Here is a 24,733-nt window from a genome sequence, read left to right as displayed (position 1 = left end):
GTTGTCATTGTTATGACGAAGTATTGTAGTACAAAAAATATGTAAATAACAATGGATCAAGCAAACTCGTAAACAGTTCGGCTATTTTTTACATTTTCGTTAAGAAAGTTTCACACGGAAACCAAAAATGTAAAAATTGCAACGAAAACAGTGAAAAAAACACTTTTCTATTTCCAAATAAATCGCAGACTAAATTAAAGCCATTTCCTCCGCTGTCATACATTTTTCTACAATTTATACCAAAAAAGGAATGCCTGAATGTAATGAACGTACCGAAATATTGTATAGTATTAAATAATATGATAAAATACTAACAAATTTTTACAAAAGTCTCGAAATATATGAAATAGCTTTGTACGTTGTTAATATTAATTCGAAATCAATAAATGAAGAAATCATTCTGTAACGCGTTTTATTTATTTATTGGTTTTAATGGACTATGAAAAGGTCATTTAACATTACGAAGTCAGTTGGCGCAGCGTGTTTCAATTAAAAAATGAATTGTTATGTTCGGACAATACATGAAAAGTAGAAAGAAAAAAGAGATTATATATAGATTTTATTAAAGAAAATTTTATTAGATAAAAGTGTAGCTTACGAAAACAATTACAAGTAGTTTACATATTTTGTTAAAGGAAAAACTGTTGTGATTAGCTTTGTCTACACCAATTCTTCTGACAACTCTTCTCTTAGTATAAGTCCATCAAGTAAAGATGAGTCAGGAGGGAGCCATTCACAGCTTGTATCTTCCGATGAACACACCTAAAAATAAAATTAGATTATCAAAACTGCTATCGATCGTTTTTGTTAGAAACAAGTAGCAAATCAAATTATACATTTTGTAAAAAGTTCTCCAGTATCTTCGCTTTGGTTTTTAAGTCGAGTTGAGTCCATTGTCCGCATAGGTTATTTCAAGTTGTGGTAACTGACTTAACATGCTCAAAACGAAGACACGGAAAGTTTACTGACACCAAGTCGGAGTCGAGGGGAGGTCCACGTCCACGAGCCATCGCCGTTGGTAATAGCTTTCTCGTGGCTTTGGTGTGGCAGTGGCAATGACGGAACAATGTTGTGTTTTTTATTTGAAAGTCTGATATAAGTTATCCTTGATGACCCAAGGAGGAGTATGCGAACACATAAAATTTTCCAGATGAAAGAAATTTTTTAGATATGTGAAAACACAATTTCTTCTTATACCATTTTAAACCTATGAGCCGGATATTTAAGTATTGAAGATAATATATTATTAGAAATAGAGGAAATATATATCTATGTAAAAAAACATAACGGAAACCGTAGTGCTTAGTCCTATAGCATGGGATTGCTACAATATAATTGAATTTAAAGCACTTAATGCTGGAGTATATAGACTTTACTCACACAATTTTTTTTTGTAATTTACCTGACATTTGCAATTAACTGCTTCCACAAAATGATAGATATCAGTCCCAGGTTGCGCACCAGGGTCACAGTTCCGTAACTTAACAGAGAAAGGGCGACGCTCTCCGTGTACGCATACTGGATGATGCGATTCTTTGTATGGGAACTGCCAGTGAGAGATCTGTGTAAATTTAGGGAAATTAAAAATAAAAATTTTTGATATTACCAATAGTTTCAATTATCTAATATACAAATGATTGTAGTAACTTAAGTCGCTCGCGCCAACTGCTACATCGAGAAAAAAAATTGCCAATTATTAGTATGTGAAAATTAAAAAAAAGTTTTATCTCATATATTACCTCATAAGACAAGCAATATCCCCAACAGGACCCAACTTTCACCTCGTCCCAACAACGCCTTCCGTTGAGGTCCGTTTGCACAGCTTTATGCGAATAACGTTTTAATTTGCAACGAGAGTTCGACGCATTTACGGAAATGATGATACACCAAAAAAGTAACATCATGGTGGCGACGCCATGAAGACAATGTTTATCAGACATCTGGAAAAAAAATCATTAACTTTTTCGTTCAAAACAGGATATTTAAAGTTAAATACTAACCTTGTCTGATGTCGATGGTTTTGTGATGAAACTCTGAATCGTCTTGAGTTTTTATAAAGCTGAGATGGAGGCGTCATCACATTTCTTCCAGCTCAGTTCGCTTCACAGGAATGAACGAGCCATTTGTTCCACGCCCTCGAACAAAAATAAAAAAGAATTGTCCTTAAGCATAAATTTGAATATTCAAGTAAGCACCAACAGCATGAATGTGTAGCATACTTTTCATGAATCACATGATGGTTACTAATAATTAACTGTATATAAGCACAAAAAGTTAAATAGTAAGTCAAGAAACTTAAATAGTGCGTCGTCACTAATATTCATGGAAAAAAAAATTGCCGGCTGTGCACCCCTAATGTCCCCATCCAATATAAAACTTTAAGTAGTTTAATGGTATCATTATTTTTATTGTTTTTTGTTATTAACAATTCTGTCGATCTATCAATTTTATGATGTATATTCTTTGTTTTTTTTATAAGGTATAATTGACTGTAACAAGATTTGTAACACATATATAATTGTTTAAATATATATGAATATCGACCCAAAAGTTCTGAAGTCGACAGACGGCGTTGAACAAATTGCCTCATTTGGGAGGTGACTTGTCTTGCCGCCTGTTTTATTGCCCTGATATATCTAAATTTATACTAATTGTACCCTCGCCTTATGCTTATCACTTCAACTTATATAAATCTACATTTATTAAAAGAAATTTGACTCTCAAAAAGATTGTTGCGTTCGTTATGTTTTCGTAGGTATTTTAAACTAATAAATCGTTTCTCTATGTTTAGAATCGATTGATGTCATTGCTTATAACTTTATTTTGGGCGTTTTAAGAAAAGTTCTCATAAGGTGCATAGAGAGGCTGAGGTACAAATCTTGATATGAATAGAAACCTTATTTTAAGTAAAAATCGGTAAAATGTTTCTCTTCCAGATGTCCGCCAAGTTAGTACGTCAGCATATACTGTTTTTACCTTTAGTAGTAGTAAATAAATATTGCTTATATAAAAGCGATACAGCTATGTATTACATGTATGTATGTATGTATAATGTAACAAAACAACATACACTGGGCATAGTATATCATGAGAGTTACATTTTAGCATCGTGCTGTTATCGGTGTAACTTAATATAACATTTTTTCATTAAACCACATAACATAAAAACTGTTCATTCAATGTTCATTAGATACCATTTGTAAGCAATAAGCAAAAAGATTTAAATCGCAATAAATAGACAAAAATAAAAACCAATTAATAAAAACATATTGTTGAGTGCCGAGCATGAGTCACGAAAACCGCTTCAAAAGGCAGACAACTGCGAGTCCCGAGCCATTCCTCTTTTCCTTCAATTTTAAAGAGATTGTAATCAGCCTTATTTGTTCACTGCTCGCAGACCTTAGTGGGATAACTGATACAATTTAAATCTGTCTTAAATCTGGCCTCTATTATATGTCATGACTTATTACAGTCTGTAATTTAACGCTTGTTCATTCACGTACATATGTGTGAATAGTGTAAAATAAATCACAATTTTGTAATATTACATGTTGGTTAATCGAGAAAATATAACAGTTAAAAGAACAAAATAAAATACTAACAACCTATTTTAATTATTGAACATACACAAGTAAAGAAATTTAATCAATGTGTAATATGTATTTTACAAATAATAGAGCTGAAGTTCATAAAATAAATATTTCGTGAGGGTACTATGTTATATAGCATACCAAATAATGTACAGAAATATTGTTTATTCTATGGCTCCTGAGCCCTAGAATGAACAATATCTCTGGGTGGACTTTAAAGTGCAGCCGGACCCGGACAATAGGGTTTCCATTAAAATATCTACATTATAAAACAAAACTTGTTTTTCGTATCGACTGTTCTTTGTAGGCTTCGCGAATTTAATAAACGCTTCGCTCGTTATCATTTTAGTCATAGGAGGTGCACTGCTGGACATATGCCTCTCCCACAGAAATCCAATAGGATTGGTTGGAAGCGGACCGCATCCACTGTCTTCCAACGATCTTATGAAGGTCACCCGTCGACCTTGCAGGCTTGTTACGCTGCGCTTGCTGATACCTAATCTAGTCTCCAGCTTTGTAGTTTACTGAACGCTACCCAGCCAACACCTTTATCTAAGTTTGTTTTAATTAGGTCTAAATTTGTACTGGGTACATATACGTGTCAGCAACTTTAAGAATTTAGCTTACTGCTGATATTATTGTAGACACGATGCGAGCGTTTGAGATAGTTGTAACTTTCTTATGTATGTTCATTTTAAGGTCCATTCCTTGCGAAACTGGATTGAGCATCTAAGCATCGTGTTGGATTCCTTCATCGACTTTTCGGTCACTACGGCAAACCTTATGTGAGTGTTGTATTTGCCGTTGATGTCAAATTCTCGCTATTCCAGGAGCTCAAAGGAATCTTCTCTTGCTGCAGTGAACACTTTCAGCAAAATAACATCAATGACATCCAACGCATAAATAAATACTTCCTGATCTGCTTCAATACTCGCTGTGACATTGTGGCCTTACAGAAACAAATACTTGAACACATTGGTACGCCTATAGTTAATTCGACTGAAAGAACTCAAGCACAGTTCATGTTTAGACGGAATCAAAGTTTTGTATATAACTTGCCGAAGCGCGTGGATGTGGTCTATGGTACTGTTATCTTTTTGAAAACCGGATTATTTGGGAGGCTGGTAGTTATCAGCTTAGAGAATGGATGGATAGTTCAGAAGGATGATGGGTCTGTAATTCTTTAATAAGGTATTATCATCTTTCTTGAAGAAGACCACCACCTCTCCTCCACGGAGTTGAAAAGCTTCTGAATGACATTCGTACTGGTGTTCCACTCGCTTTTAGAAGCTCTAGTATTATTTCATCATCACCCGGTACCTTGTTACACCTTGTTTGATTCATCTAAGTGTAATGTTTCTTCACGCTGTCAACTTGTTCGGCGAATTTTTCAACCTTATCAAGCATCTCTGCTTTGGTCTACGCTATGCTGCTATTTTCTCTGTTTAACTTCGTTAACTTGCTTTGGCCAATAAATTTGTTATTTACAAACACTTTAGAGCCTTTGTTTTGCTCTATCGTTTTAGAGTTCCATTTTTACGGCAGGTTCTACACTATTACTATAATGCTTAATCCCTGCCGTGTTAGTTTTTACTAACGTGTCGTTAATTTCATTAAGGACTCCAGATTTATCCAGGTAAACGTAACCGCAAACTTTTTGAGGTTTTGAATACGGGCATTTATTTATATGGATCGAAGTATATACTTGATCACGTTAGACATTTTAACTTTAACATTAATATTCAGTGTTTCTATTACAATATTGTGATGGCCACCGGTTTTCACTCAGCTGATGACAGAGACATAACTTAATATTTGTTATATATTGGTAACGATAAAGTCAATCTTAATTTATGCGGAACCAACAGGACTTAGCCCGATTCATTTCCTAAAAGGCTGCTTCTGGAGGAAGTTTACCATGAAGAGGGTCTTTATCTTCAAGAAGTCGGCCAGCGTCTGTCCTATGGGATCGAGTTGTCAATATCCAAATTCTTCTACTCACAAGTCATCAATGTTTTTCTTTTATTAGATAACTATTATAGATAAAAGAAATAAGCCATATAGTATTTACATTTAGCATGTAGAAAATATGTTGTTTTTTTTTTGTTTAATGTAGCTTTTAAACTTTATAAAATTAATCTTTATCTTCTTATTCCAATGGAAGTCTGCGGGTTAAATAAAATCTTTAAATATCCTTCTTGAAATATTATCAAACAAATTCTTAAAGCGTGGTTAACTTAACAACATCTGTGTTCCTGTACATTGTGACCAGATCAATTTGCAGTGTGAATACGTTTATGGGAACGAGTGATAAGTCCGCGACGTAAGTATGCCGGGCTTACGCCGTGTTTGGTTGGACAATAGGCAGCCCTGCGGTTTTATTACTTTGCGCGATAATCCTTGAATTCGGCAAATTGAGATTGCTAATCTATTCACTTAATATAAAATAGAATATAAGAGTTAATACTTAAGTAGACGAGGCTGTATCTTAAATCTTTGTTATATTACTGCTTATAATGAAATTAGCTGATTTATTAAGTATTTAATTTGTTTTCATAATTTTAATACTGAAATACATGCCGCTATAGTCTTACGGTGATAATATTTCAAGTTATTATTAGAAGTACTTACATTTATTTACAAATTTTCATAAATAGCGGGCATACATGTTCTCATGTTTTCTTCATCAACTGGTTTAAAATACAGTGATCAAGCTATATAATAATTTAATTTATTACCTTCTTTGTTCACCCGATATATGTCTTTTTAAGTCAGAAAATGTGTTTATATCTAGAAAATGTTTTTGTTGTAAAATTTCTTAAGAGAGAATTATGAATTTTTGTGTGAAACTTTATGAACTTAAACCTGTACTCTAACCTTGTTCAGTTGATAAAAATATTTTATTACCAATATGAGTTCATATTTTTATCACATAAATGTCTACATAATTAACACGCACTGTATTTCTAAATGTTCTCGTAAACGGAGCTTATTATTAAAATGTCGTCAGGCAACTTTCAATTATTTGACTATTAATATAATTGATACGTAAGGAAAAACATAATATAATTTTATAAATGAACACTACTATTTATATAAGCATTTGTAAAAATTAGAGTTATGTATTAATTTCGAAAATAATTTATTCGAAGACGTAGGGATCTGTCAGTAATTCTATAAGTAATTATAGGATAAGCCAAAAAAAAAGATATCACAGAAACAAAATTATGACCAATCAAAGGTTTTAATAATTAATTTATTTTCAATAATGAAAATATTACGTTAAACACCTTACAACATGATCTACGTTACCAAAACCTGTTTCTCTTCTTTTAATAACTTTTTATTGGGAAACCTTTTTTATTTGTCATATACATGTAATGTTTGGCTATTTTACTAAAACATCAAATAGAAATAATTTTAAAATATATAATTTTGAATTCAGGATATGTTGAGTACATAAGTAAACCAATTTTTATGTTAGAATACGTGCAGAACGATTTATCATAAACGTTATCTTGCGTTCCTCATTTAATGCCACAGTGTTAGTAGTTGGTTTGTCACAAAGAGCCATCAACAATACTAGTCCTTGTGAATCTTCTTAGTAACAAGTTTTTGTTTAAAATATATTTTCAGAAGATGTTAAAGTAAAAATTACAACAAAAAAAAAGAAAGTAATTATTTATTTACTTTGCTGAGCAAAACATTAAAATTCTTTTGGTTATATTTACTAGGATTCATTTTGTATAAAAAGTAATACAACGCAATGACCGACCTGGTGTTTAATAATAATAAAATTTGGTCACTGTATTTAAAAATGTTATTATTATTTTATATATTAAGCTTAACGAAAAATCAAATTCATTACTATAAATTTATTATCGCTGAAATTAGGAAAAGAATTTAGGGAAGGAATCTTTCAGTCGTACTGAAAATAAAGTAAATGGTAAATTGTAGGTTATTTGAAAATCGAAACCCGCGAGCGTTGCACGTACGCCAGCAAGTTGCACGTATTGAATTTATTGTATGTGGGTGAAGTGTTGTTGTAACTTATCAACTTAAATTTCTTTTCAAGATTTGGCGGGTGATCAATATCTCAACAATATTAAAACAATTTTTTTTTTATTTAATTTAAATTGTAAGCTTATGGTACCGACTGGTAAGATATTTGAATCTTTTGTATAAAACATGAAAAGCTAAAATTGGCTATTATCAATTATTTAAAATTTTAACCAATAAATAATTAGTTTATATGCTATAAATGTAATAATACAAACAATAACAAGCTGTGCCGTTGACACTACAGTCTAAATGTATTTATCATTAATTTTCATTGCTGGCTATTATTTAATTATTAGAAGCTGTATTTATTCTACAAAATATCACGGAGCGCAATAAACACTAGATCTGTTTTTATTTGGTAGGTTTATGTAATATTTTTCCTAATAAAATACGTAGGAATGTACACCATGACACCTTTAATCCTCGTGAAAGTTTTCTTTTCCTAAACTAGCTGTCCTGTTTTTTGTTTATGTTATAATAAAATTTATTGTCATTCATAGTAATTATATAATTAAATTAAATATCTTCTCCCTTTTTCCTAATCATATTTGTCCAAATAGTATTTTTTTTAAATTACGTACAGCATATTTTACAAAAAATATTACTAGCAATTTTCTTTTTTTTTAATGAAATTAACTGTAAATGTTACTCTATTTTTACACTGAAGTCGTAGCCACGATGTGCTACGTGAACGTTATTTGTATGTCTGTATTTGTTTCAAAATTTCTTAAAAAAGGACGCCCAGTAATAAAATTCTGAATTGTCTACACCACTATCACTGTATGTATTAATAATATTGGATTTTATGTACTCGTACCGGTGTTCATAACACGCTACATACCAATTTTCAACAACCTTTGAATGAATACACGAGAGTCAAAAATTTTGATTTAATTTGATTTTTTTTTGTTTTTTATTTGTTTTCAAAACTGTCCTGTTAAGATTAATATAATTGCTAATCTAATCATTTAAAGGGTCTTAATAAACTGTATTCCATTTTCTAAGAAACCTAAATTCTTTTTATAAAGCACTCAGTTTTTTCCGCTTTAATCATTTGATTTAGGGCGATCTTAATTTGCGAGGCGTTAAATGAAGAACCCTAAAATAGTCTCCCTTTGCGTCACGATATCGTAAACTTTAACCGTCTCTGAAATGTCCCAATCACTGAGGATCCATAGTTAGTGGTCTGAATTCGATCTTGGGGGTAAAATTTAGCATAAAGATTAGATTTATTCAATAAATAGCTACTAAGTCTATCCGTAAATGGTTAATTATAAGAGGAACCTTTAAGGAGCTTTTAAAATTTTTAGTTTGCTTTTTAATAATAATAGAAGTTCCTTTTTATTCATTAAAAACTAAACGAATAATGTGCCGTAATGACAATATTTGCATTATATTAAATTTTAAAACACAAAATATGTAATTTTTTTAAAATACAAAAGTTTATGTAATACAAAAAGAAATAAATTTTTTTAAAATACAAAAGTTTATGTAATACAAAAAGAAATAATTTATGTATCGAATTGAAGAAACGGTGTAAATTTTATTCATAGTTTATTACATTTACAGGTCATTTGCAATGAATAAATGCAAAAACTTTAAAATGTAATGACAGTCGTGACGCATCGAGTATCAGCGTATTTTTACTTTTTAAATCAAAATGACGTTTTCACGACATATGTTGATGATATACGGATGGTTGCTATTTTTCAGTAAGTACTTTGAATAAATGTTGAGAAAAACCTACTTGAGATTACACTGCTACTTAATTATTATCATCTAATATGATGTAATCAATATTAAACATTTGATTTAATTGATAAATAAAAATTATTTTAAAGGACTAGAAGACCATTTTTATGATTTTGCACTATTAAGTTGATTAGTTTCAGTAACTATTATTTTTTATTTACATGTTTTGCCTTACAAGCTTAAAATTTTAATAAAAATATTAAATAATACCACGTAATAAGTGTAATCCAATTTGCTCTCGACATGAATTTCATTGAAGAATTTTTACCATTTTTGCAATTACGATTAACTTAACTATTCTAACATTTTACAGCTGGTAGAGAATAGTACACTAATATAACCAATGATATTAAATAAAGAAAATGAAAATGATTTAATTTTTTTTTTGGATCGTCATGTACAATGAGTTAGTTCATTCTTACATTCAAGCATTTCTTGTCATTCATGTTGTAAAATACTTCGCTTGTACGTGCTTATTATATAAAAAATACACGCCTGCAGAATTTATAAACGCTGTCAACACAGGTGTAGGTACAGAGGAAAAACCGGTATGCCTTTGTAAGACACTACGTTTCAAAAATGTGAATTATTTTTCTTACCATAAAATGACACCTATTTTTGAACTTAATATTTTTATCAAAATGTTGGTTTGTGTATTATTGGGTCCATAAAATTTATTTATATTGTGTCTCGATTTATTTATTTTTAAGTATTTTTTCGAGGAAGTTATTAGAGTACAGTTAAGTGATACACAATACTTGTAATAAGTAAATGAACAGGAAACATCCATCGATAATTTCACTTTGGATGAAAGAAGTCGAAAATCTGATTTAATATAGTCAATTGTATTTTACATCGGATTGAATTTAATCATCATCTAATCACCCACCATCGCTCACCATGAAGGATGATTACTAATTTCTTATACTATTGCATTTGGACATGATTCTCGATGAGTCGTACACTCTTGTCAGAGTGGTCGTGGTCACTCCCTGGTAGTATCTAGTTCCCCTGCTGCTGTCGCTATGTGTCACAAAGTAGTTCGGTATTTGGCGGAGTGGGAGCATTTATTTATTGACTTTTATCGAGATTTGTCCATCTTGTTTGAAAACGTCCACGTGATGGGTTGACTTTCACTTTGCCTTGAAACATCACTGTTCCATTGAGTCCTCATTACGAGTAGCATGTCCAAAGAACTTGGGGATTTATTTTTACACAATTTACGATAACGTCTCTTTTATGTTTAGTTATATGAGGATCGGAATGTTGTTCAGTGTGCCGTGTACAGGATCCGTCTAGAGCACCACATTTCCAGAGCGTCAATTTTCCGTCATTCAGATAGCGTCTAGGTGTCAGCTCTGTATAGAGAGACTGGAAAGGCCAGGCTTCTCATAGGTCGAACCTTTGTGTTTCTGGTTATTCTGCAGTATTTTCAGATCTCTACATATACCTAAACACAATAATATAAGAAACATTTAATTTAAACCTGAGATTACTTTTACCTCATTTGTGCTCCCATTTAAAAAAAAAACAATTTTTAGTTAATTTCCTTGATTATTTTCAAAAATATTCATATGTATATGATATAATATTCATAGAAGTTCAATTTATAGAAAAGTAAAAAATACAAACGCTAATTGTCGTGTTATAAATTATAAAGATTTTGTAATAAATTGTTATATTTTAATTAACATATTTACTCTTTACCGCAGATTACATGCAATCACTGAGATTGATAGAGCTAAGAGTACCAGCACATACCAACATCGGGTCTGAGCCTGAACTAATATGTCGCTGGGATCTGGGAGATCTTGATGTGCTATATTCAGTAAAATGGTATAAAGACGGAAAAGAATTCTTTCGTCATGTACCTCGAGATTTCGTGACGCATAGGAAATTTTATTTGCCAGGAGTTAAGGTTAAGGTGAGAAATAAAGAGATATGCTATTTGTTTTTTTATTTTCAGAGATATAAAATACTTCTTTAGGCACTGATAATAGGTTCCTGTTATAAATTTACTCCAACAGAAATCCGATGCACTGGGGTCTAACATAACGCTGTCACCAGCCACGCTAGACACAGAAGGACGCTACAGGTGCGAGGTGTCTGGTGAACGACCACTGTTCCCTACCGTTTCTGATCATGCCGATATGTTTGTTGTAGGTAAGAAATTATTAAAAATCTTACGTTAATTTTATAGATTCAGAGTTTTGGATGTCGGTGGTAACTTTAATACAAAGTAAATATTCTTATAATTTCATTATACAAACTTGAATTTGTGAATCTGTACGTGGTGGATTAGCAAACTGACAGAAATTTTCCACAATATCTAATGTTAATCGTTAATTTTTCTAATTAATGCAATAATTAAAATCGCCTTTTAATTTTTTTTATTACTGCCAATTTCAGTTCTACCGGAATACGGTCCTGTGATGACTGGGTTCAAAACACACTATCGAATAGGCGATCAGGTTCATGTAAACTGTACGTGCGGTCCGTCGCGACCGGTGGTTCGACTTGCATGGTATCTCAATGGTGAGCCAGCACCATTGACCACTGTGACTTCACCTTTACTCTCAAAAGACCATAAAAGCTTTGACACTAGTAGTCTGACTCTTACCTTTAAAGTAACCGGACGACATTTTCTAAATGGTGAACTGAAAGTCAAGGTTTGTATAAAGTAAGAAATATATATATATATATATTGGTTGATATTGCACAAAATATGATCTAAACAAAATGAACAAAAAATATTATTTACAACATAGGTATCGGTTGAAATTTGAAAGCAGTGTATTTCGTTACTTTAATAAATAAAAATGCGAACAGCATGCCTACCTTCATAACTTCTGATATGCTCTGCACTCTGCTAAACAGAGTGCGTAACATTTCTTTAGCACCCACAATTTTATACATGAAATAGTACTTATCTTTATAATATCACTAGGTCGCGTCTTAAAAAACCGAAACATGCCAAAATTGAGCAATCAGAAATAAACGAGTAGGGAATATTTCTTAGAGAAGATTGACTTAACTCTTTAACCATAAATATACATAATGGTCATTATTTTTGTTTTTCCGTATGTTATTTGTAATAAGACGAATTGTTCTTTTCTCTAGTGTCTAGCTACTTTGGCATCAATCTATTGGAAAAGCAGTGAAGAAAGTGCCCGTGAAGCTAAAAGAAGGGATCATGAATTTTTTGAAGAAACAACGTACGACCGATTGGATACAAAATATTCTTCTTCCTTTGCTTCCTCTGTCTTGCAGAGTAGTATTTCTTTTGTTCTGATGACATTAATTCATTTAATATTGAACAAACTTGGTGTGATATATAACTTAAATGTATGATGATATTAAGTACTTCACCATTTATGTATTAATATAAGTCAAATATTGCACCCTATTGAAATATTAACAAGAACTATAAAATAATAGCTTTATCTGTATTAATTAATATCGTAATCTGTGATACATTGATATTTCAAAAAAAAAATTGAAAGTTTTTATCTTACTCATAGTTTTCTTTAGGAACTATTTTTAAAAATTTTACTATAAAAATGAGAAAATGTCAAATGTGAGTTTTTGTATTATTCCATAGCCCCTTCTTATTCATGTGACATGAATCATGTCATATTCATGTACATATTCCCAGCAATTCCAACTTGCCAACGTGTTAATAAGGTTTAACAACCTTCTACGTTGTAGGAATTCTCACTTAAATTTTTTGTAGATTGCTTTTTTTTCAATTTTTACAGTAGACAATGACAATACATGTAAAATTATCACAAGATCTATATAGACTTTCTCTGAAGTAAGACGACGTTCGCGCGATTTGAACTTGCAACAATTAATGAACTTAATCCTCAGTCGTAATCAGTTACGAATGACTATCGCGCTTTCGATACTAGATTGGTAACGCGATGCTGTTAGCGCTGATTGTACCCAAGTATAAGTTTATGACACGCTGTTCGCTAACGAAATGCAAGTTCACGTTAGTGAACCACAGAAGGCAAGCAGATACAGTACGAGAGCGACCTGAAGAAACGAATACATGCATACTTCATATAGGCCTGGCACTGACTAATTTCATAAAAACATGTATAGAATATTAATAATCAATTATTGAATTTAGAAGCAGAAATGTATTGTGTACTTGAACTCATAATATAACACCAAGAAACATTGATTTAAGACTATGGAATATTATTTAATAGCGACAAGGTGTGTACCCAAAAGTATCACTCTTTTGTTAGACTAAATTATTTTTATAAAAAAGTATTTTCCTATAATGACGTAATCGTGACATACATGTCAACGAAAATATAATTACATTTCGATTTTGTTATTACTGGATGCTCATTTTGTAATGGTAAATATAGTTATAATTTCTTAACCTTCATATTTTATAAATAAGTTCAATACATATTACAAAAACTGACAAATTTTGATTTTGAGAATCAAACGGCATATTTCGGCATTATCATTATTCCCACTATACACAATTTGTCTACTACCAAACATTGTATTCTGCCTTACAAAATTACAAACTCTTATTCTTTGGTATGTACTAATAAGTGATCATTGTGTTGTGAAAAACAATTTCAAATTACAGGATGCACGAATTAACGCTTTGTTGATGTATCGGTAGAATGGTTTGAAACTTTTTTGGATTGATAATCGCAGGGAGAAATGTTAAATGAGGATAATGATGACTTTACAAAGGACAGTATACCGCCAGTCACGAACTGTAATGGATTTTATGGTAATATTTAAATTAACATATATATGTACGTATAATTATATAAAAATATCATCATATCATTAATTTCAAAAGAAAATACTCTTCAGATATTTTATAAAAAATATACAAACATTTCTGTCAAATTATGGAAAAAGAAAACGTCCTTAGGAAGAATTTTTTATGATGGCGATACAGAGACCAGCAGTCACGTCAGGGTTAATTATGCAGGTGGTGTGAGGTATGCGGGGTAAAGGGTGAAAGCAATTATCCTATCGTATCGAAGGAGTAATATATAGTAGTTTTAGTTATTTACACTGTATTTATTTATTTGATCAATTATGTTGCACCGCTACAAAACAGAATAATTCTCTTGTATTATTGTTATCAACATGTCTCGACGAAATCACGCAAAATCACGAATTAATGTTCGCAATAAATCTGTTTTTCATCTTCAAGATAAAAAAGCAGATGAAAACGAGTTATCAATTGGATTAATTAAATCTGCTAAACGAACTGGACAACTAAGTCTTTGCAACAGAGGTTTGGGTACAGGTACGGATATTTGCATTAAATTAATTATACTGTTTTAACAAACAACTCATTTCTTTCCCATATTATACATTACAGTGCCTGAAAATGTGTGGAAAATTGATGAATTGGTTTTGGAAGAAACAAAAGATGTTGATTTCTCGAGAACAGACAATAATAACTGGTGGAATGCTGAAAGTTTGACCACTCTTGATCTTAGTTCCAATGTTATAAAAACAATCCCTCCCGACGTAAAACTTCTTCAGCAACTAGTAACTCTCAAGGTAATCCAAAATAATATTAAATTTAGGAGGCTTCGTTTGTTTTATTATGATTTAATATGTATTTACTTTTTAGCTCCATGATAATGCATTGATAAATTTGCCACCGGAATTTGGCGAATTAAAAAATCTAGCTAACCTGAGCTTAGATCGTAACAAATTAACTGAATTACCGAAAGAATTTTACAAGTTAACAGAACTAAGATGGTTTAGTATGTCACATAATGAACTTAAAAAAATTGAACCCGATTTTGGTGATCTTGTGATGTTGACATTTTTGGTATGTATTCACTGATCGTTTATATCAACATTTTATTTTAATTTTTTTATTTAATAAACACCAATGTATTACTTAGATTCACAAGAAATTGAATAAAATTTGTATCAAACATTTATCTTAACTTCTAATATAGAAAGCTTAAGTTATATCTTTCCTAACTAAAAAGGAAATGTAGTTTTAATTTTTTATACTGTAAACAACTGTGGTTCATATGGATTCTCCAGCTATTAAATTAACGATATTTGTAACAGGTGCTAATTAATTCTTTTTTTTGACACTATTTAGCACACACTATATTTCATGCAATAAGGCAACCTTGGTGGTACTTTTCTATTCATGGTTTTGAATTCAATTTTACTTGCATTGTTGCCTTTGTACTTGTCAGCATGAAGCAGAAATTGTATACATAAGCCAGTGTAGGGCCAAGGCTAATGAGCTCTAAAGAAATAGTATTTATCCTCATTACATTTTTCTTGGTGCTGATATCCATATAACGAACCTAACCTTTGCTACTAATGAAATAATCATGCATAACAAAGACAGGCTAGGGAAGTTTTTCCCAACATCATCTATGTAATCACCAAAAAACTTCTTATTAGAAATAATTAATTTTAATTTGTATCATTACAAATGCTATTGTTGAAAATAGTAATCTTAGCATCTCCATAAAATTAAAAAAAAAATGATCTTGATATTACCATATAGCTCTCTATTCCTAGAATGTTTAGAAAAGCAGTAACATTCTTATTGATACACAGAAATTTTTCTTCTTAGTCTTTCTCCTATAATGGAGAATCTCTTATTATGTCAGTCTCTGGTATCATTTTTCTTCAGGCTTTACCATTTACTTAAAGATCTATAGAACTGTTTCAGTCTAGTGAGTAGATGACTTTCCTTTAGCCCATTTAGCGTTACATTACCTACAACCATAAGTCTCTATAGATATTCTCAGTTTTTTCATGTAGCTAAAGTACTTGAGGATTATTTTTAGCAAATTGGATAGTCACGATCAATTGATCTCTGATGTTAGTCAAAATAGTGTGATGTGCTACCAACGAGATTTTTAAATAGTAGTGTAAAAATCCCTACAATTTTTTTGCTTATGTATTTACATATCTAATAACGTTAAATTTTGCAGGATCTCTCTCATAATAAATTAAAGGAGTTACCACCAGGTATGGGATATTTGGTGCGCTTGGTGGACCTTAATTTATCAAATAATGAGCTGACGGAGTTGCCTCCAGACATTGTAAACTTAAGAGGTCACTGTTATATTTAATTGAATCTAAAGTAAATTAAATTAGTTGTAAATAATATTTAATTCTTTAATGTCTGTTGTCTAATATTGTAGAGCTAAGAAAAATGAATATCAGCAAGAACCATTTGAAAAAATTACCTACCATGGGTGAGCTTAGAAAAATGGAAATTTTAGATGCAAACCATAATGATATTGATAGATTGCCTGATTTTTATGGTTGTACAGCTTTAAAAGAAATATATATAGCCAACAATTTTATTAAGGTAAATTATTTTAAGTTAAGTTTAATAAGTGTGTATATAAAAAAATATGTTGCCTTTACAAACTTTTGCTAATATAATCTAGACCATCATTTAAATATAAAATGGTCTTTGAATATTAATATGTGAATATTATGTTTCAGGAGATAACTGAAGAATTTTGTGATCAAATGCAAAATTTGAGGGTGCTCAATATAAGAGACAATAAGATAGAATTATTGCCCGAAAACATTTCACTCCTACAGAGGCTTAAGAGACTAGATCTTACAAATAATAATTTGAATAAGTAAGTTACACAGTTGCAATTTGGTTTTCCCTATATTTATACATAGCAGCATAAACTCACATTTTTGTCTAATGTGATATTTCAACACAAGCCACTTTTTTAATTCCATGATTTTGTTTATAATTTTTTTTCCGTTTTAATTGTTATATTAATCAACATTTTTGGGCTTGATTGACTGTTGTAAAGCACAAAAATAATTTTCTATTTTATGAACTTAAGTACTCTCTGTTTAATTAAGGAAATCCTTACTTATGTAGTTAACTTATCACTTATATAAAAGGTCCTAAAAATCCAGATCCAGTATCTTACCGTCGGAAAGAAAACCTTTGTCTTGCACTACACTTGTAGGTCCATGGCCTAAATTTCAGTCCCTTAAAGTCCTAGCGACCTTCTGTTCTGCGAGCTAAAGTGGCCTGCCCACTATCACTTCAACTTGCCAATTTGTTGGGCCATCTTTAACTTGCCAATTCGCTGGGCTATCTTCAACTTGCCAATTCGCTGGGCTATCTTCATCTTGTCAATTCTCTGGGTTATCTTTAACTTGAAAATTCTCTGGGCTATCTTCATCTTGTCAATTCGCTGGGTTATCTTCAATTTCTCAATTCGCTGGGTTATCTTTAACTTGACAATTCTCTGGGCTATCTTCGACTTGCCAATTCGTTGGGCTATATCAGCTATGTTGGTTACTTCCACACCTACGCTCGTTTCCACGAATCTCCTCATCCCTTATATGACATCGTAGAAAAAGCGCGGCCATAGCCGAATGGGTAACCTGTAGGGTGGTAACCCTGTGCACCGTAGTAGTATGTCGGCAGCTGTGTGATGTGTGTCATCATCATCGTCATTTAAGACGTCCACTGCTGGACATAAACTTCATTCGAAGAGGATAGTCTTCCAAATATGTACCCCAATATATAATTTCCATGTAAATATTTACTCTATTAATAATTAAACCTCTTGCTCTCTCAAACTTTTGCCTGCAGTGTACAGAGCAAAGTTGTTTAAATCTGTGTTTATTATAATTTTGCACTTTATAGATTACCAAAAAACCTTGGTCTTCTTTCTCAACTACAAAGCATAAACATGGACGGGAATAAACTGTCTTTTGTCAGACAAGACATCATTAGAGGCGGCACTGACAGAATGATGAAATATTTGAGGGACCGTATTGCAGAAGAAGTCGATAGTGATTCCCGGGTTCTCAATAATGAATGGCCAGACACGTGAGTATATACATCACATGTCATAGATAAGAGATGTAGAGTTGTTAAATGGTTGTACAAACAAATTTTATGAATCACAAATTAACAATGTTCGGCTTTTATTCCTTTATTTTAATGTTTTTAAAGACTCATCCTGAATACCTTTAAATGTTCTAAACTTATTTTCTCTTTCTATATTACTATATAAAATTCAATTGATATACATTACCTTGTTTTTCCTTCTCAAGCAATGGATTCTATTTTGTGAAAAATTTGTTTCTCGGCACTGATTTGAACAGCTTTATAAAAAAGCGTGAATGTGATCAGACTGATAATTGAAGATTGAGTTTTTGTTGTGTAAAACTGGTATGGGTGTAGTGAACGACGTCTTTTCACAATTCTTGGCTGACCTGGTTACGGTATCGTACTGATGTAATACATCTTTCACATTTTAGGTTATTTCAGGATTCTAAATATGATATTTATTAATACTGTCAGAAGATCAATAACTCTTTTATATTTAATGGATTCAGGCGTTACATTGCGGAAGTCCATCCTAAATAAGAGAGGACCAATATCTAGCCACCTCCGCACATGCAGTGGTTGTCGTGCATGAAAGTGCACCGCCCGCCAGCCCGCTCGCAAATGCGCATGCGACAGACAATGCAAACTACACAACCGCCACCGTAAATTCACTCAACACGTGTTTCACCCCTCCACGGGGCATCTTCAGGAGTTGTTACACAGATTAGTGCTAGACTCGGTGTTTATTGTGTGCATTGTCTGTCGCATGCGCATTTGCGAGCGGGCTGGCGGGCGGTGCACTTTCATGCACGACAACCACTGCATGTGCGGAGGTGGCTAGATATTGGTCCTCTCTGATTAATAACTCCTCTTAGCAAGTTGTATATCTTTCCCAATATAAAATCTAACCATGTGGCCATCTTATTGTTCATACTAGCTTGGGGTATTATTGATTTGATGGGCAGGCTCAACTGTTAAACTTAACTCTGAAAGTCAATCTCCGTTTTAAATTCCATCGTGAACTCGTTCGAGTTGGCCCAAATTTGCGAGACACTGTTTAGTCCAATAGTTTCCTTACGCAGACGCCTGTCGGACTATTAGTCCTTGAAATAAATACCTGTCCGTTGAATAATTATCTTTATTTGTCGCAGTTAGTGTTGATATTCGAGCTGCAAAAATAGCGTTGCGATTTTTCTAACGAATTGTTCATTTTTGGCATCTGTACAATTATTATTAAATTTATAGTTATCTTTACTGCTGCTGTTTTATTTATTTCGGCTATTAAAACGAAACAATAATGTTTATTAACTGCTTGTAGATTTACACTGAAAAAAAGCCAAGCGCTCATGTTGCCCGGAAAAGATTTGACGTCGGTGCCCGCGAATGTGTTCAATACGGCTGCAAATGTAGAAGTGCACATTGTAGACATATCGAAGAATAAGTTCAAAGAGGTGCCTTTGGGGTTAGTACCGTTCATATGTCGTAGTCAGTTATCGATATCAAACTGCTATTCTAATTATTTGACCATATGATGTGCTGTTTTTTCTTCACTGAAGTTAATAATTTTTAACTCCATTCAATAGATCGAGTTTCAATAAGAACAATAAAGATTTGTCTTATAAATAATTTTTAATTCCAGAATATGTCAAATTAAAAACACACTTTGCCAGTTAATATTGTCCTCTAACAATATTGAAACCATCCCACGAGAAATAAGCGAATGTACTCACTTACAATATATTGACTTGGGAAAAAATTTCTTAACGGACTTACCGTTGGAATTTGGTACACTGAAAAATATGAGGGAGTTGGTGATTTCTTGCAACAAGTAAGTTTTATGACACTAAGCGATGATGATAGGGCGTTCTATAAGCGAGTTAAGCGAGAGGGTGCGCCTGTTACGTTGCGGTGCTACACAGAGCTTTCCTATGAAGCACTATTCTCAGCAGCAGTTATATTTACGATGCCCGAGCAGGTTTATGCTGGCCCTCCGTGACTGCCTTCGATCAGATCGAAGGCAGTCACGGAGGGCCAGCATAAACCTGTTCATTTCCGTTATAATTACAGCGAATAAAAAAAAATTAAATTTCTTTCATGTCAATCTCCTGTTGTGTTTTATTGTTTTATAAATATTTTTATGGTTGATTACATTAAGCCTCATGTTCTTACAGATTTACTCATATACCAAGATGTGTGTACAACATGGAGAACTTGGAAATACTTTTAGCCGCGGAAAATAAAATCTCAGAGATCAACGTCTCCTCGGATGCCCTGGGTAATTTAAAGAAACTGGCCGTCCTCGATTTAAGCAATAACAGTATTATAACAGTACCACCCGAGTTGGGAAACTTTACACATTTAAGGTAGACAACCTATAATTTTTTACCTTAATATGATAACCGGGTGCACAGGGAAGATCTAGAATCCTAATCACTTATTTTAAACCTCTTCGTTCTGTTTTTGGAAAACACTCATTAATGCCATGATTGTGCAAATCGATTGAACTGATTCGATACATCAGTTACGTTGCAATATTCAAATTGTCAACCTGATTATCTTCCGTCGTAATCCATAGTACCTCGTTGAAAAAAAATTCCTGCGATATCTTTTAGCCACGCTTCACTTTTCTTGGTTTTATATGATCGATTATTAACTCTTTGGATTTTTGTTCTTGTTGCTTTTCATGTTGGATTTTAATTAGTTGTGCAACGACTCTACAGACCCTTCTGTTCCATAAACTAGTGTCAGATGAAGCTGTAATAGCCTTAGGTCTAACAGCATTAACTTCATTAAAAACAATAAAACTTTCTTTAAATTAACCTCATTATTTCTTTAAACTGTGACAACTGAAGTCAGGCCTAATGTTATAAAATAAAAAAAAGATTTGAGAGTATCTTGTACCTCGCAGATTATATGTCTCTGGTGATGTATGGAATGCAGCGCTAATAACCCTAACATATTGCATCATAAATATTCACCACTTTATTCCATTTGGAAGCTCTTACCTTGTCAATGTGTTAGAGTATTTATTGTGATCAAGAAAACTATCAGGTTTACGGTGTGTTTGTCTGACGAACAAAAAGCAGGGTTCCCCAGACTTACGTCGTATTTTGTTACGCCTCGTAAGCTCTGTGATTTAACTGGCAGCAACAATATCTACAAATCAGAATGTAATAATAATATTTATACAACTGCTTACAGTGGCTGAATTACTTACCTCTCTTTACCAAAAGATTGTTTCACTGCACCTCGTTGTGTTTTAGAACAAAGAATATCCGCTAAACGAAATAAACACTTTTTATCTGTTTTTAGGACGCTGGAGTTAATGGGCAATTGCTTCCGGCAACCGCGGCACGCGATTCTGGCCAAAGGCACTGCAAGCTTGCTGTCCTACTTGCGAGACAGAATCCCTAACTAAATTTACTAAACAATAAGTACAATACAAATCTAAGGCATACCATACAGCATGATGCTTTATTATAAAAATTTAGTATAGTTATATTTTTATATTGTTTTGAAAAACAGCTCAGTGTTGCCATGAATTGCAGCTACTTAAGCCAAAGGTTTATTTAATTAGTACCTGATTTCCACCTACGAAAGTTAATTGACTGTTAAATTATATTTTTTGTTTTTGTTGATTATTACTCTTTTTTGTTATATTTTGTCTATTAATTTATATTACAATTGTATTATTATGATGTGGGTTGTGATTTTTTGAAATTCGAAGTGGGGAATAGAGGTAAGAAACTTGGAGCAATTTTTATGTTAAAGATTAATATCAAAAGTTTGGTATAAGAAAGCATACAATGGTAGTACAAACCCTTAATATAGAATCACGAGACCAACGGCGAGCCTTATATTTTAAATAATCATTGAAGAAAATTGCCACGGATTTCGAATCGCTCCAAACGTTTGGCTTGATTTTGGAAATCAAACTACGCCCTCTCCGAGCTTGTTTGTTAGTTTGTTCTCGAGAGGTAAATATGACAGACATCGAAAACATATCCGCTATTACATTTGGCTTTGTTATTTTATTATAAACACAAAAAGAAATAAAAAATATATCGAAGAAGATTGTGGATGATGAAGTATAAAATGATTAAACAAAAAAAAACGAGTTTGCCGTCAGTGAACAAACGAGACTGATCGCGCACAAACGTGTGGCGACATTCCAATTGCTTGCGTCGAATTCCCTTTGATTTGCAACATCGGCACTTACGTAATCTTCTGATCAAAAGCGCGTAGCCTAAAACAAGTCAAACACTATGCACACCTTTGGACTTGTAACAGCTTGTTGCAGTTTAGCGTGTGGAGTGGCTTAATAACTACATTACGTAAAGATATACTAAATGTTTAGTTTTATTAATAATTATGTTTCGTTTGTCGTCTGTGTATCCTTTGAAGAGAAACAGAGAAGTAATGTAATGGTTAGACAAACATTTTATACTTAATGAATATAATGTCACGGCTATACGTCATGATGACAACCGCATACTAGAAGGCATAGGCCTCATTTTAAAGTCGCCACGACGACTAGTTTTGCGCTGAAAGCATCTTGGGACTTCCCGCGACCTTGACTATATAGTCAGTATACCTAGTGGGGAACTTACCCACGCCGCGTTTATCAGCTCATGATAGCAGATCGAGAACCATTCGACCCAACGGCTGACGGTTGTATAAGCGATATACACCGTCCACTGCCACTTTATACGAGCGATTTTTCGAGCTACGTCTGTAACTGTCGACAAATTAGTATTAATTAAAAACTTTCAGTATTTATGTTCCTTATACATGTTTTATGAAGCTAACATAATAATAATATTTTCATCTTAACGACGACATTATAATTTTATATACAAAATGAACATTTGACAAATGTGTAGACATATCTTTATCTACATTTTTTTTTCATTGTCTTCTGTACCATTCTGTATTTCTTTATTTTTATACGCACTCAATAAATCATGCTTCTTTACTACATATATTTAGAATCGAAAATTAAACCGTTAGAGGAGCGCGAATTGCAATCATGAGGCCAAATTTTTATGAGTGAATTTTTATATTTTTGAGGGATGTTTTAAATGTAATTTACACAATAATATGTATTACTAGTTTTTAATTAACTGAAGTTATTTTGAATGTGTAATATTTATAACACCTTTACGTTGTCACCGCCTTGCCTGTAACATTAACTGTAATGAACTTCGATAAAATATAACAGATTATTAATTATATTATAAAACAGAATGCCTTACTTAAAGTGCAAATATGTACAATGCTAAACAAAATATATTTGTTCTATATAAATACTAACGTTAATATTTTGAGATATACAAATCTATTTTATTTAAAAACATTTCATTTAAAAAATTGAGCTAAGGTAAGTGTTTGTTCCACATATGAAATAGTAAATAAGTCTTATATAACATTGTCATCAATAAAGTATAAATTGTTGCAAATAGCGAAATTAATGTCTGAAAGTAATTACAAATTTTATAACACAGCCAACGTTTTTTGTTAGTTTTTCTAAGTAATCAAATAAATAAGCACGGAATATGTTATCAACGCACAAGCTCAACAATTCATTATGTTAGACAATTAAATAATTTGCTTTCAAATAGTGCCTTTTCTTATTTACCTTGCATTTTTAAATCGTTCTTACAGTGTATTACAGAGTAAAATACAGTTTCAATTGATTATAGTGATACTACCACAACAAGTTTTACACCAGTATAAACCAATTTTATTGAAAAAATGACTTGAGGAAATTTATGTTAAAAAAATATTAAATTTTATTATTGAACAATTTGCATGTATACATTTTTGGAAAACATCTTTCAAATAATACCATGAACACCAGTAGAATATGACAGACTAATTAACATTGAGAAATCAATTTATTAAAACATTTCGTTTTTTTCTTAATTCGATTTAAAAATTTTCATATAAAACATTGGGATTGAGGAGAGCTATCCTTTATGAAATTTGTATTTTTTATTTATTTATACTTTACACAATAGATAATAACTAAAAAAAGTTACAATTTACATAGAGGATACAAGAATCTTCGGTCTTATCGTCCGAGGTGAAATCTCCCAGAAAACCTTTCTTGCTAATATTTGATTTTTTATCTATTATAATTTTTATGTAGAATCAATCTAGTTTTATTGTTCAAATATGCCTGAAATAACATACCATCTCATCATCATAAATTAGGATTCGTTTGAAAAGTACATAGTATTAACGTATTGTTAGTGTTAGTTTCACAGAAAAATATATACATGTTATTTCACTACCGAACTCTATATATGAAGCTTGCCAAGAGAGATGTTTTTACAAAATATAATAGAACGCGCATTGATTCTTGTTATTTAATCGTTTGAAAATATAGCGTAGTATGTTTTAAAACCATAATAAAATCGAATGTCATATGAATGATGTAGACTACGCGTCATCCAACAGGTGT

The 24,733-nt window shown here is 32.0% G+C and overlaps 3 protein-coding genes across 3 annotated transcripts; 2 read left to right on the top strand and 1 right to left on the bottom strand.

Moving 5' to 3' along the window:
• Window positions 1-660: 660 nt before the first annotated feature.
• On the bottom strand, window positions 661-1,982 carry Gpb5 (Glycoprotein hormone beta 5). Its single transcript, XM_068776577.1, has 3 exons — window positions 1,740-1,982; window positions 1,403-1,561; window positions 661-762 (listed from the first exon to the last, which is right to left on the bottom strand). Exons 1-3 carry the CDS (start codon window positions 1,938-1,940, stop codon window positions 661-663), a joined length of 462 nt encoding a protein of 153 aa, XP_068632678.1. The 5' UTR covers window positions 1,941-1,982.
• Window positions 1,983-2,064: 82 nt separating this feature from the next.
• On the top strand, window positions 2,065-13,475 carry LOC137932888 (uncharacterized). Its single transcript, XM_068776575.1, has 7 exons — window positions 2,065-2,187; window positions 4,421-4,568; window positions 11,117-11,328; window positions 11,432-11,567; window positions 11,814-12,073; window positions 12,525-12,576; window positions 13,414-13,475. Exons 1-7 carry the CDS (start codon window positions 2,065-2,067, stop codon window positions 13,473-13,475), a joined length of 993 nt encoding a protein of 330 aa, XP_068632676.1.
• Window positions 13,476-14,441: 966 nt separating this feature from the next.
• On the top strand, window positions 14,442-23,855 carry LOC137932639 (leucine-rich repeat-containing protein 40-like). The gene is made up of 11 exons (XM_068776258.1): window positions 14,442-14,700; window positions 14,776-14,960; window positions 15,034-15,237; window positions 16,376-16,499; window positions 16,589-16,758; window positions 16,899-17,041; window positions 18,079-18,264; window positions 19,586-19,729; window positions 19,907-20,095; window positions 20,439-20,630; window positions 21,580-23,855. The coding sequence occupies exons 1-11, from the start codon at window positions 14,538-14,540 to the stop codon at window positions 21,683-21,685; spliced, it is 1,806 nt and encodes a 601-aa protein (XP_068632359.1). The 5' UTR covers window positions 14,442-14,537; the 3' UTR covers window positions 21,686-23,855.
• Window positions 23,856-24,733: the final 878 nt, after the last annotated feature.

This window comes from Battus philenor, unplaced genomic scaffold (assembly GCF_028537555.1).
Source record: "Battus philenor isolate CCGP_79_NKW_IND1 unplaced genomic scaffold, ilBatPhil1.0.hap1 SCAF_12, whole genome shotgun sequence".
In the NCBI taxonomy this organism is placed as follows: Eukaryota; Metazoa; Arthropoda; class Insecta; order Lepidoptera; family Papilionidae; genus Battus; species Battus philenor.
Note: the sequence above shows the minus strand (reverse complement) of the source record. Positions and strands in the feature narration are given on the sequence as shown.

What these genes read in the sequence shown, in the direction of transcription:
- Gpb5 (XM_068776577.1), bottom strand. Translation starts at nt 1,940, where the DNA reads ATGTCTGATAAACATTGTCTTCATGGCGTCGCCACCATGATGTTACTT. An exon ending in GATATTGCTTGTCTTATGAG is followed by an intron (nt 1,562 to 1,739) that starts GTAATATATGAG and finishes AAATTTACACAG; the next exon opens with ATCTCTCACTGGCAGTTCCC. An exon ending in CAGTTAATTGCAAATGTCAG is followed by an intron (nt 763 to 1,402) that starts GTAAATTACAAA and finishes TTTTATTTTTAG; the next exon opens with GTGTGTTCATCGGAAGATAC.
- LOC137932888 (XM_068776575.1), top strand. Translation starts at nt 2,065, where the DNA reads ATGGAGGCGTCATCACATTTCTTCCAGCTCAGTTCGCTTCACAGGAAT. An exon ending in ACAAATACTTGAACACATTG is followed by an intron (nt 4,569 to 11,116) that starts GTACGCCTATAG and finishes TCTTTACCGCAG; the next exon opens with ATTACATGCAATCACTGAGA. An exon ending in AAGCAGTGAAGAAAGTGCCC is followed by an intron (nt 12,577 to 13,413) that starts GTGAAGCTAAAA and finishes AGTGAACCACAG; the next exon opens with AAGGCAAGCAGATACAGTAC.
- LOC137932639 (XM_068776258.1), top strand. Translation starts at nt 14,538, where the DNA reads ATGTCTCGACGAAATCACGCAAAATCACGAATTAATGTTCGCAATAAA. An exon ending in AGACATTGTAAACTTAAGAG is followed by an intron (nt 16,500 to 16,588) that starts GTCACTGTTATA and finishes CTAATATTGTAG; the next exon opens with AGCTAAGAAAAATGAATATC. An exon ending in ACAAATAATAATTTGAATAA is followed by an intron (nt 17,042 to 18,078) that starts GTAAGTTACACA and finishes TGCACTTTATAG; the next exon opens with ATTACCAAAAAACCTTGGTC.